The sequence below is a fragment of the Pelodiscus sinensis genome, chromosome 5, assembly GCF_052426305.1.
Source record: "Pelodiscus sinensis isolate ZL-2025 chromosome 5, ASM5242630v1, whole genome shotgun sequence".
Taxonomy (NCBI): domain Eukaryota; kingdom Metazoa; phylum Chordata; order Testudines; family Trionychidae; genus Pelodiscus; species Pelodiscus sinensis.
Genome location: NC_143056.1, coordinates 14924779 through 14937305, shown reverse-complemented (window position 1 = coordinate 14937305; position 12527 = coordinate 14924779). Strand labels below are relative to the sequence as shown.

Sequence of the window (12527 nt, the reverse complement as noted above, 5' to 3'; positions counted from 1 at the left end):
ACCTCCATCCCAAACCCCACACCTCTTCCATTAATATCATGGAAGAGTGCAGCCCTTGACCACTTTCCAAAGTCTTGGAGTAGCCCCGCATAAAAAATTATCCCCCCCCCCCCCCCCCCCAAGCCTAGCCAGAGATTTTGAGCAGCCAGACATCAGGGAGCAGTGTACACCAGAGAGGCTTTGGAAGAGAGTTTTTTGAATAGCCAGTTTTAAAATTCATGCATGTTGCTGTCAACAAGGTGCCCCTGGATTCAGTGTGTTTTTCTGTAATACCTCACCCCACACCTGCATTACAAGCAATAAAGAGACTGTTCAGAAATCATGTGTTTTTATTTTGGAAAGAATCAGGGACAGAAAAGGAGTCCATGGTGAGACCTGAAAGGGGAGGGTGGGGAATCAGAAATGTGAGGAAACCCTTTTGCCTCATGACACTCTGGAGGTTGAGTGTGAGGCTGCCCTTGAGTCCCCCTTCCCCTGTGTCCTAGGGCCACTGGAACTGAATGAGGAGAGAAAGTTGTTCTGCAAGGGGTGGGGTGGGGATCCTCTCCAGTCACGCTGCCATGCACTCCATTACAGCCGTCTGGGATGAAAAGACCTTCTCTGGTGCTTCACTTGCAGTTCCCTGTACACTGTCCTTTCCTGCCACTCTGCTCACATCTTTCCAGTAGCATATTTCTTCACTCCATTTGCTCCTTAACATATCTTCCCTTGTCCGTTTTCACCTGCGGATTTCTGTGAGCCAGACAGCTGGTGAAGCCGGGGGAATATGCAGCAAGCTCCCTCTGTTCCTGCTGTAATGAAAAGTTACAAGGGCACACATTACATGAGATACATTGTGGAGCCTAAAGCCTAATCTGTTAACATACAATGAAGGTCTCACTAAAGACAATGGAGAGGTGTTCAGTGCAAGGCCAAAGTTTTATGCTTGAAAGTGGCCACTGTACAGTACATACACAACACAGTTCTCAAGGGAACATCTGGATTCACACGGTTTGGAGGCAAGCATGGTAACGGGCCTGCCAGGGCACAATACTGTGGGCGGGATGGGAGATGGAGTCCAGTCATGTCAGTGGGGCAAGGTAGCAGCTCATGCAGCTTTTTTCCTCTGTGTCCGCCACACCCCACTTCCTGAGAGAGTGCTGCTTTCCCATCCTAGTAGGAGCCTGCAAGCAAGAGGGGGATGGGGTCCAATCAGGCTGGTGGGACAGGGCGGTAGCTCATATGGCTTCCCTCCTTTGTGTCCGTGAAGAGTGCTGCAGGAGGAAAGGAGGAGGTGCCATAGGTTAAAGCCATGCTAGCAGCAGAGGCAGCAGCTAATAGCTTCCCTTCCTTCATCCAGGTTGCCATGCAAGATATCAGTCTTCTCCAAATCACACAGAGTGATAGGGAGCTGATGCTCACTTAATGTGGACAGAAACCTGGGCATTATGGCTGCAATGCTTTGTGCTGCAATGATGCCAGAACAGTTACTGTTGGCTTGGTGTGGGAAGGTGTCTTACCATGGAGGACAGAATAAGGCAGGCCTCCCCAGAAACCTTGTGAGAAGGATCAAAGAGTTTCTATCTGAGAGCTTCATGGAGATATGCAGGGAAGATTCTCCCTCCCAACTCCAGACACATCAACAAGCGGTTCCAGGTCCCCTGTGCTGTGTAGGCACCGAGTACACTACACATCATGCCCACTTGCCTTAACCCTCTTGTAGCAAGAAAAAAATTGTGAACTCATCAGAAGTGCCCTCCCCAGGATCAGTGCCCAACTGAAACATCCTGGGAGGGGAGGGATTGTCTCCGAGGTTATAAAAAGTTCTTGGCTCTTGCAGCTTGCCAGCTGGCCATTCTCCTTCTCCACCACCATCACCACCATGCTGCTGCCCTGAGTGGGAGGATTCCATGGTCTGGCTTGGGAAGGTGGTCACGTCCCTGCCTAAGAGGGCATGCAGGTTGTCGTAGAAGCGCCATTTTTGCGGCAATGCACCTCACTGTCCATTTGCCTCCTTTGTCTAGTGATGAACTGCCTCAACTCCTTTATTTTAACATGGCGCTGCTGGGCGTCCCCGGCATATCCTTTTTTCTCCATGTGCTTTGAGATCTTTGTATAGATATCGGTGTTTCTTTTGGTGGTTCAAAGCTCCAAGAGAATGGATTCCTCTCCCCCATGCCTCTGAGGTCCAAGATTTCCTTCACACTCCATGCTCGTGCTCTTCTGCTCCATTGGGTCCTGGAGTTCATGGAACTTGAATTCATTAAACTCACAGCCAGGTGTGCTGCCTTCTCTGAGGTGTACTCGCAACGCTGTCCACATAGGAAATAAAATTCAAACTTTCCTGGTGCTTTTCTTGTTCATCTGGAGAGCAGTAGAGGTGCAAGTTCTGGCCAGAGTGGTCAAAGCACAGCATTGTGGGATGCCTCCCAGAGACAAAGAATGTCAACTTTCACAATGCTTGGTCTGCACTACTGTAGAGTCAACCATACAAGGTCAAATATTGCGTTACTCCTCATGTAAAGCAGGAGTATCGAAATCTACTTCAGCAGCCCTTAAGGTCAACAGAACAGGGTAGGAATTGTGGACTAAGTGTTTTGAAAATTAACCTTTATGCAGCTAAAGTTTGACCTAAACTCCTAGTGTAGACCAGACCATAGTCTCGGTTGGCAAGTTTAAGTAGTATGCTAATATAAGCATTCTTTCACAAGAGAGTGACTTTTCATGTAAACGCGGGTAAAAGTGAATGTTTTGAAATTTCATGGAAAAATTCTGTTACGAATTGAAGCAGTTTGTGTTAGGCCTACTTTTTCATAGTTGGGCTAGAGGTATTTGCAGTTAGTTGCATGATTACATGATCTTGCAAATCCGAGCTTACACACTGATGTTTATGGGAAAGAGAAAGCTTCTTTGTTTGAAAATTTGGCCCAAAAGACAAGTAATTAAAGATAGATCCTTTAATTACGAGGGTAAAATCCTGGCCTATTGAAGTCAATGGAAGTTTTGCCATTGTCTTCACTGGGACCAGGCATTTACCCCAGCTACATAGCGCCATCTGTAAATTCCTTAGGGCAAAGACCATGCATTATAATCTGTAAATAGAGCACTAAGCATGTGTTGTTCAGCCAGAAGCAAGATCCAGGAACTATGGAGTGTAGAATTTATCATTCAGTTTGATAAAATGCGGAGAATGGAAGCTAATAGAAGTTGAAGATGCCCAACACCTTGCAGATTTTTTTTTAAATGATGAATCAAATAGTCTTGTCTTCTCCCTCTTTTCACTATCCCACTTAGCAGCCATTACTTTTTTCACAAATCCTTCATCATTTCAGAGTGATTTGAACCTCTATCTCTCCTGAGGAGCAAATGTGTTATATGGGTGTGAAAGGTTTGTACAGCATTAGGGCCTAAACTATAAACTAGTCTTTTTGATAACTGTCATGAGCTATAGAAAAATGTATACTGCTGTAGGAATACAAGTATGTTTACCCTTAAGTTCATTGCTAACCAGCTACAAAAACTGTTCCCTTTTGTTTGTATTTAGAGTTAGTGTGCAAAATTTTGGAAACTTGTTCTGTAATTTTGCACCTGCTATTACTTGTGGGGTCAAATCTTGAAATTTAGCTATCTTAACTGTCTGATTTCAGTTAAATAAATAAAGTGGATGACTACATTCTGTTGTTTGTGCCTATAAAACTAGAAGATGGGTTGAGACCAGTTTGAAAACTTAGCTGATGAATTGCAAATACAAGATTTGACAAGTTCTGAATTTAACAATTACTTGCGTCTAGGTCATGTTCCTTGGGGAGCTGGAGGAGATCTTGGATGTGATTGAACCTTCACAGTTTGTCAAAATTCAGGAACCTTTGTTTAAACAAATTGCCAAGTGTGTTTCTAGTCCTCACTTTCAGGTCAGTAAAACAAGTACTTTAAAAAAAAATAGAAATATAGTTTCTAAGCAGTTGTGAATGTACATAGTGGAAATCTAAATGTTGAGTTTAATACTGATTAGACTATATTTACTGTTTCTCTATCCATGGCTGAGTGTGTTACACTAGCAGATCCTACACTCAGAGAAGATTGAACTAGAACAAAGATGAGACTCCAAGGGTGAGATCTTAGATTCCATTCAAACATACATCTCAGGGCAAAGAGGGGTAAAGTGGGTGTAAATCACCCTCCTAATCCTAGGCTATGCTAGCATAATTAGCTCCTAGGGTAATTTAGACATTCCAGTAAATGATCAAAACCTGCCTTCAAGGGTCCCTCACGAACCTTCACATAGGAAGTGTGGTGGGGACTCAGGGGGCAAGGCATGTTAGAGGCAGAGTGTAACAAAAAGCATTGTTTTTGTGAGTCTAAGCAGTGCTCATGGAGTTTGATGCGACTGAGTCCTTCAAAGGAGTCTGAATTATGCCAGCAATTTCTTTAACCCTTAGAGTATTTTAGGATCTGGAGGGAGCAATCATGGCTTAAAGCCACCTTCGCCCAACCCCCTCTTGCCTTGTTTTTCAATTATGCCAAGTACAGAGCACCTCTTGTAAGATACTCCATGCCTTGGCTTTCTTTGATTTAGCTGGGAGACAAGAATTTGAACCATGACACATCAGTATTCAGCACTTTCCCTGGGTTCAAGTCATACGGGTCTGTGAAACCACAATGAAACCAAACTGTGAATATTTATACATTAATTTTAATCATTTTAAATGTGTTTTGTAGTTACTTTAAAGACCTCCTTACATTAATGCAAGTTATTTCCTGGATAAAATAGAGATTTAATTTTGAAAGTAATGATAGCCCTTTGATTGGCTCTGAAGCTATTTGTTTAGTGGTGAGTTTTCTGTAAAATGTAACAAATTTGTAGGTAACTGAAATTTTCTGATGGATTTTATTCTTTTTTCCCCTATCAAAGGTGGCAGAAAGGGCACTGTATTATTGGAATAATGAATATATCATGAGTTTGATAGAAGAGAACTCCAACGTTATACTTCCCATCATGTTCTCCAGTCTGTATAGGATTTCTAAAGAACACTGGAATCCGTAAGTTTTGGCATTATCTTTTATCTGTCCACTTGCTGAAACCTGTATGTTCAACCCTGGAAATTCCAGATTAAAGAAAACATGAGCTCAAAAGAGACAATTCAGACCTGATGTAAACAGAGGACATACTATTAATGTAAATAGAATTTAAACCAGGGTGGTATTTGGCTCAGAATAATTTTAAATTATCTGATACATGCACAGAATCTGAACTCTGTAGGATAATAGCAGTGTAGATTATTTTATTTCCAAAATAATTAGGGCAGATAATATATGCTGCATAAATATTTTTTTAAACTTTTGTATTTATTTTTTCATCATAAATACAAAAACAATAGAAATGGAAAAACTGCATAATTACCAAGAAAAAGTATCAGGCACCCAAACATTTCTAATGCTCTGTGAATACATAACTATAAATTGGTTCACAGGAGAAGCCTGACTGTAAATTGACCTGTCACATACCTCTCGATTTTAATACATCTCTGTAGATACAACTTAATATTTTGATTCATGTCATCTAATCAGTGGCGGCCGCATTTTTCTAAATGTAAACAGGTGCGTACAAATTTCAGTAGGTTCTCAGGTTAGATTATTTTTATAAATATATTCAAAGACAATGTCAGCTCTTAAATCAGCATTAATCAATAGATGGTTCACAGTGAGATACAAATTATTTGCTCATATTGAGCAACCTATGTTCTCAAACTACACTGATGTACACTGTTTAAAAAAATTGCATCCTTACATGATCATGAAAATGTACCTTTCCTATTTATCTGTTTTGGGTTTTTTGTTTTGTTGTGGGTTTTTTAAAGTTAGTTTAGGGAAACATTTAATGATATGTGTAGTTATGATTAGATGTTATCCATTTACTAGTTGGCAGAGAACATGTCTGGGGCTTCGTGATTGCAAAATGCTATCCATATCCTAAAATTTAATGTTGGAATCGTTTTCAGCATGCATACTGCATTTTTTATTTAGGCTATACTTTAAAAAATTGTGATTAAAATAAACTTTCATCTCTTAGAATTATCACCTCTTCCTCAAAGATTTTTTTCTCGGTGGTCTTGTTTTCTTTTTATATGTACTGAAGTGAAATGACCATGAAATGCACAACTCCAAGGGAATCTCTCATATAATTCATACTTGGCTCTATATAGATCTGCAGCATGTTCATACTCTGTTCAGAAGCATCCAGTGAACCTTTTTGTATGCATAAGTCACATCTGATGTTTGTTTAGATTTACTTTTGTTAGAATAACAATTTTGGCCATTGGATTACATTCAGAATTGCTCCACTGCTTGGTAAAGTATCTGCACTTGTATATGCTAGGTATCTCTTGTTACCTATAATAGGTAGGGATGTGAATGCATACCTGGTTAACAGATAAACATCTCCCTTACCAGGCAATGCTTATCAGTTATGGTTAATTAATGGGGCGCTGGAGCAGACCCCCTCTGATCCGGCACACCATGGGCAGCGGGGCTCCAACTTGGCCAGAGCAGCTCCCATCCGCAGTGAGGGGGGCGCCGCACCAGCCCACCCTCATTTAATCGGTATGGGATTTTACATCTCTAGTAGTAGGCAGGGATTTGTTCTTTCCGTTTACCTGATAAAAAGTGTGATTCTCCCTTCATATAAATATGTAAATCAAGAGTAACTTCAATGAAGTTACATCACTCTTAACTAATAGCTCAGAATAAGGCTCAGCAATTCCAATAAGAATAGTTAAGAAAAGTGTGTATATTATATTTTTTTCTTATTCAGTTTCAACTAAAGCTGATAGATGCTTTATCTTTTTTCTTTTTCTTTTTTTTTTATTTCACAGGGCAATTGTAGCTTTAGTCTACAATGTATTGAAGGCGTTTATGGAAATGAACAGCACCATGTTTGACGAGCTGACAGCCACTTACAAGTCAGATCGTCAGCGGTAACTTTTTAAAGCTTTTTTGTCAGCTGTGCATAAGGCCTGCCATTTAATTTGTTCCTCACACTTTGCTGTGATTGCATAATTTCACACACAATTGATTGCAGTGCCTCATTTTTTTTCTGCATGCTCATTAGCCTTGTCCTTGCAAGAGACTATCACATAGAGTTGGTTGTTTTCTTCCCTATGAAATACAGTACCCGTTGCATAGCTTGTGGATTTGCATTCCTCAGAGCTCCTTTTGGCGCCACATTCCAAAAGACTTAAATGTATCAAGATTTTCAGAAATGTAAGAACAACAAGGGTTTAAAGAGATCACTTTAAGTTAAAGGTTTAAAAAAAGGTGGAGGTGGGACATGAGGGATTTCCTCAACACATGACTCACCATAAGACCCATCCTTCTTATCCTGCACGTGGTCTTAAGCCTAAGTGGCACCTTTCAGTATTTCCTTGTTCACTGATCTTGATATAGCTAAGTCCTTTAGAGTGAAGAATCCAGTAGCTGCACCATTCGTACAATCATTAGTTGCACCCTAGTATAATGTTTTTTGTCTATTTTCTTTAATCTTCATTCTCCAATTATAGTGCATCATCTTTTGTCTAAAATTTCAGTTTATCCAAAGCAGCAGGTGAAAAAAATGAGGAAACTTCGGGAACTCCGGGCAGTTTGCGACTTCGTTTAAGTCGTGTCTTTTGTGTGACTCGGGGTTCCCACAAGCAAAGTGAAGGGTACTGTATGTCATCAAACCTTCTTAGGTTAGTATAGTCTTGGAAGTCTTTTGGAGACCATGAGACTGTTGAATTGTGTGACCAGGTTCATAGTTCACCTTTTGCTTTGCTTTGCTTTGCTTTGATATATAATAAAGTACAATGTTTTATATGGTTACAAATCTGTAATTAATGGGTTAGATTGTGCACTGGATTAATGACTGCATTAACATGTTCTGTGTCGAGTCCTGAGCCAAGTCATATGTGACTTTATGGTTTTTGTTCGGGCCCTGGTAGACAAGGTTCAATCTGTCAGATTAGTTGACATAATCACTGTACAGTTTGTAATGTGTGTAACACAGAATCCTAGGGCTAGGTATCTGATCCAGGAAGGTTCTGAGAAACCTCAGCTACTGTTGAAATTGATGCATGTGACAGGGATTCTGTCTGTATCTCATGTGGCACTCTTTGTTTCACAGGATCAGACTCTGCCGTAACCTGTATGTTACAGGCAATGACTATATGGATGAACTTTCTTAGCACTTACTTTGATTACCTCTACTGTACCTAGGGCTGGTGCTAATAGAAATATATTAATTGTTATTTTAAAATATATACTAGAATGTAAAAATGGATTAAATTAACTTCATTATTAAACCATATATAATATTAACAATTAAACAATCACAGTTGCTTTAGGTAAAGACTTTTTAGGGTTCTGTGGAAAAACCTGGCCATGTATTCAAACATCTTTCCATAGGAGATTGGATTTTAGATTACTAAATGCTGGTGCAAAGTACATTAGTATTTGTAAGAAGTGTTGTAGTTAGAAGTGGCAAATACTTCAGTAAGAATTTAATGCATAATGCAATCCCCAAAATGAAATTACAGTCTAAGAACACACATTCCAAAGGCAGCCTAGTGAATCAGTTGACATCAGGGGGGATTATTCACAGGATCAGGGTTTAGGAAAAGAAAGATTTATGCTGGGTTCCCCAACAGAACAAAATTTTCAAAAATAAGAGTGATGCGTATATAGCCCTGGCAAATTCTAAATAACTTGGCTAAAATTTTAAGTGTCAGTGAATAATAATAGTTCAACGATAGGTGAACTAATGAGGTAACCCATTGAAATATTTTAAAAAGAAGGGATACATGTTACAGCAATTAGATAATAAAATGATAAATCTCTGTTAAGTGTATTCACCATTTCTTGTATTTAATTTTGAATATTTTTCAGCAACTGTGTATAATGAAAGTAGAAATTATGAGTGGAAACAGATACTTGTTTCTTTCCAAGAATGTTGTTATAGATATTATGTGCAAATGACTGCACTTTGACTAAATGAAGTTTTGCTAGGATTAAGAATCTAAATCAGTGGAATATTTTGAGAAACTCTGCAGTGTGGCAAATTTGAAATTTGTACATCTGTACCCTAACTGTCCATGATACTCACATTCCCATTGGACCAGATCCTGCAATGTGACTTAAGCAGAAATTGAAAACTATCTCCAACTTCTGGAATAAAGACCATATACTCCACATGTTGTAGTTGTTATTGGAACATATTGACCTAATTTTATGCTTATTTAAAAGCAGTTACAACAGTATGTCTCTGCTTCATAGCATCAAAACCATATTAACGCCAAATAACCAGTAACAAAGAGAGAGAACTCAGAGAATAAAAAAATTAAATTCTAGTTTAGTTTTTTAATTTTTATTGGGTTTCTCCTGACACTTCATCCATTCAGTTGGACTCCAGTCTTGTTACTCTCATTCCTTTTATCTAATCAAATAGAGCAATCTGTTGGTAAAGCAAACATTGCACAGATTATTTTGAAGGAATTTAGAAGGAATAAAGACAAATTAATTAAATGAGGGTCAGATCCTGCAACTAGATTGACACTAACTGCACTGCTGAAGTTAATCTGGCCTTGTCTGAGAGAATAGGCTAGGTTTAACATTAATTAAAACAAAAGAAACCATTATAGTCTTCTGTAAAGAAATAAACTGAAATTGTGAAATAGAACTTGGCCACAAAAGTATGTATTAACACAAAATTGAATACATTTTATCCATAAAATATTTTAATATAATTCTCATATGATCTAGTAATTTTTGCTCTTTTGTAAAATTAACTTCAGTAAAGATTTTTAAACTTTTTTTTCTTAGCATATCCCATCTCCTGTTTCAGCATCATTTATGTAAAATAAAAGTTGAAGTAAAGAATGTGTACTGATGCATGTGCATTGGAAAAATATTTCTCATAGCTTACATCAAATAAGTATTGTTGAATAGAAACTTTTAAAGGTTCCTTACTGTTAACATTTTGTTTTATTTTATCTGCCAGTGAGAAGAAAAAAGAAAAGGAACGTGAAGAACTGTGGAAAAAACTGGAGGATTTGGAGTTAAAGAGAGGTCTTAGACGTGATGGAATAATTCCAACTTAACAAAAGAAACAAAGCAGCATTATTAACCTGTGGAGTCACACATTTATGTAGTAGAAGATGGAGCAACAGTTTTCTGTATTGTGCAACTTTACAGTAGATTTCACATTTGTTTCATTATTACAACACTGTATATAACTGTCTCTAAGTAAAGGAAAAAATAAGGACTTTTATCCAAAGTTTGGACAACAGATGGACTTCTCAGAACTTTGCAAACATAATCATTGTTTTGACCCTTCTTTAAAACCAGTCTTCAGAGATCTTTTGAGGAAAATTGCTATGTCAAAATTCCATTGTCAGGACCCGTTCCTTATTTATCATTAGCAGAAAGTATGATACAACTTTCAAATGTGAACAATCTTAAATTTAGCTTGCCTTTCTGCTAAACTGTTCAATGTATTTATAGTAAAAGAGAAAAAAAAGATTGTCATTTCCTTTTGAGTTTGTGTGACATCCTCCTTCTCTGGATAACTTTACTGTAATTTGACATTTTTTTTCCTTTTGCACATCTTCATAAGTTGAATGTCCATGCAAATCAGGGCCATGAAAAATAGAGGTCCCTAAGGTTTTGTTTACTGGTGTGAGCATCTTTCTGGTACCAGGCTAGTACTGGTACTTCTTCAGTGCAAACATTAGGAAGAAGAATGAAAAGGTGATAAACATAGTAGGGAAGGAAATTTCAGATTAATGTATCGATTTATTGTGAATCCACAGTGTCTTGAATCCTTTGAAAATGGGCAATGGTAACACCATGAACTTCAGTACCTAACCAGTATTAGTTACATGTCATATGACATATACCAGAGCTGTTTTGGTAATACTAATGGCTAAATGATTACAGTAGATATACATTTTATTGGACCATTTTGAAATTATAACGACAAACGCTAAACAGTACAAGCATGAAATTGATTTCCAGTGGTCATGGATCTAATTGGGAACAGAGCTGAGCAAACAGTTTGGACTGTTTGGAGTTGTTGCCTTACTTTTTAATATGTATTTATAAAGTATTCCAGCAGAAGAGGATGTAGCCTCTAAAAACATATTATAGTGTGTTTGTGACCGTACTCATCACAGCGCCAGCCCTATGGATTTAGCTGGAAAGGATTGTGGATAATATACTTCTGCATTCTGAAGTGGATGCTCATTCCTAACTACTGTATTTGTTACCAGAAGTGGTTCTACAAATGCTACTGAAAAAAAAATTCTGGAAATCCTAATGTCCTGAGTATTAATAATAAAGTTTAAAATGCTTTTATATCCAAGGTGCATTGTGACCAAATTGTTTAAAAGAAAAATAAGAGGGCGGCTGTAATATAAGTATGCATTATTGGCTATCTGCTTTGTATTTAAAAGTGGAATCTTACATCTTTGGTCAGTAAAATGCTGATAAGACTTGTGTACAGTATATATTTAGCTAATGCAGTTGCATTATTATATACTGAAAGGTATATGTTTCAGGATTTTTCTCCAGGATGCTTTTGAACTGTTATAGACCTATGACAGTGAGTTGATAGTACCAAACCATCAATCCAGCAGTATTTATGGTATAAAGCTGACTTGGTGTTCATGAGTCTTTGTGTTAGTTGCAAACATGAACTTATGACCTGTTGCCATTGATAGAAATACAGTATAAGCTAGAGCTTGTATATTTTTTTTTCTTCCTACCATTCAAATGTACAGTAGAATTTGAGGTTTTCTTGTTTCCAGGTTGGAAAAAAAAAAAGCGGGAGGGGAGCAGGAATCCAATCCCAGGTTACTGACTGTTTCAGGATTATCAGTTCACAGTTTGTACACATTGGTCTGCACATTGGATGTTGGAAATGCAACAACTTTGTAAAAGCTTGACACTGTTAATTCTGAAAAAAGAACAGAAGTGAATCAGTCATCTGCAACCCAAAACGCCACAACATGGTTTAATGGGATTAATATAAGCCTCTTATAAGAACACTGACTGGGACTCAATGTAAACTTGGCAGATACTGTCATAAGTGAAACATTTTATTTTAAAAGTGCTGGAACAAAGGTGCAAGCTCAAATACTGAAGATTAAATAAATTTATAAAAAAACAGTCCCTTAGCCCTTTGATTTTGACAGCTTTTTGTTTCTACTACAGTTGGGGGTTGTATTTAGTAGTGTGAATATGTCTGAAATGAGAGGGTACACTTAAACTCATTCTTGACTTGACTGTGTTAAATCATCAACAATTGAACCATTATGGTGGAAAGAAATCTTTGTGTTTCCATTTTTTTTTTGGCCTGGCAGAATGAAAAGAAACAATGTGGCATTAGAAAAAGGTGCCTTCTTTTCCTGTGCTTAGAATTTAGGTGAGTGCTGATTATTATTGGATGTCCTTGGTTTTGGCATGACCTACTGAAATTGATCATACAAAATTCACAAAAACCTATTTGGTTGCAATAT

At 38.0% G+C, this 12527-nt stretch overlaps 1 protein-coding gene across 6 annotated transcripts in view; it reads left to right on the top strand.

Annotated features, from left to right (window-relative positions):
- Window positions 1-12177, top strand: part of PPP2R5E (protein phosphatase 2 regulatory subunit B'epsilon) — a 122230-nt gene extending 110053 nt beyond the window's left edge. For 4 of the 6 annotated variants that reach the window (XM_006110756.5, XM_075926380.2, XM_075926381.2 and 1 more), the window contains 5 exons: window positions 3771-3890; window positions 4892-5019; window positions 6852-6953; window positions 7563-7706; window positions 10010-12177. In XM_006110756.5, the coding sequence (XP_006110818.1) occupies window positions 3771-3890; window positions 4892-5019; window positions 6852-6953; window positions 7563-7706; window positions 10010-10109 (594 nt within the window). In that variant the 3' untranslated portion in view covers window positions 10110-12177. The remainder of the gene's footprint in view (window positions 1-3770; window positions 3891-4891; window positions 5020-6851; window positions 6954-7562; window positions 7707-10009) is intronic. The other 2 variants (XM_089778330.1, XM_089778329.1) reach the window with 2 other exon arrangements.
- Window positions 12178-12527: the final 350 nt, after the last annotated feature.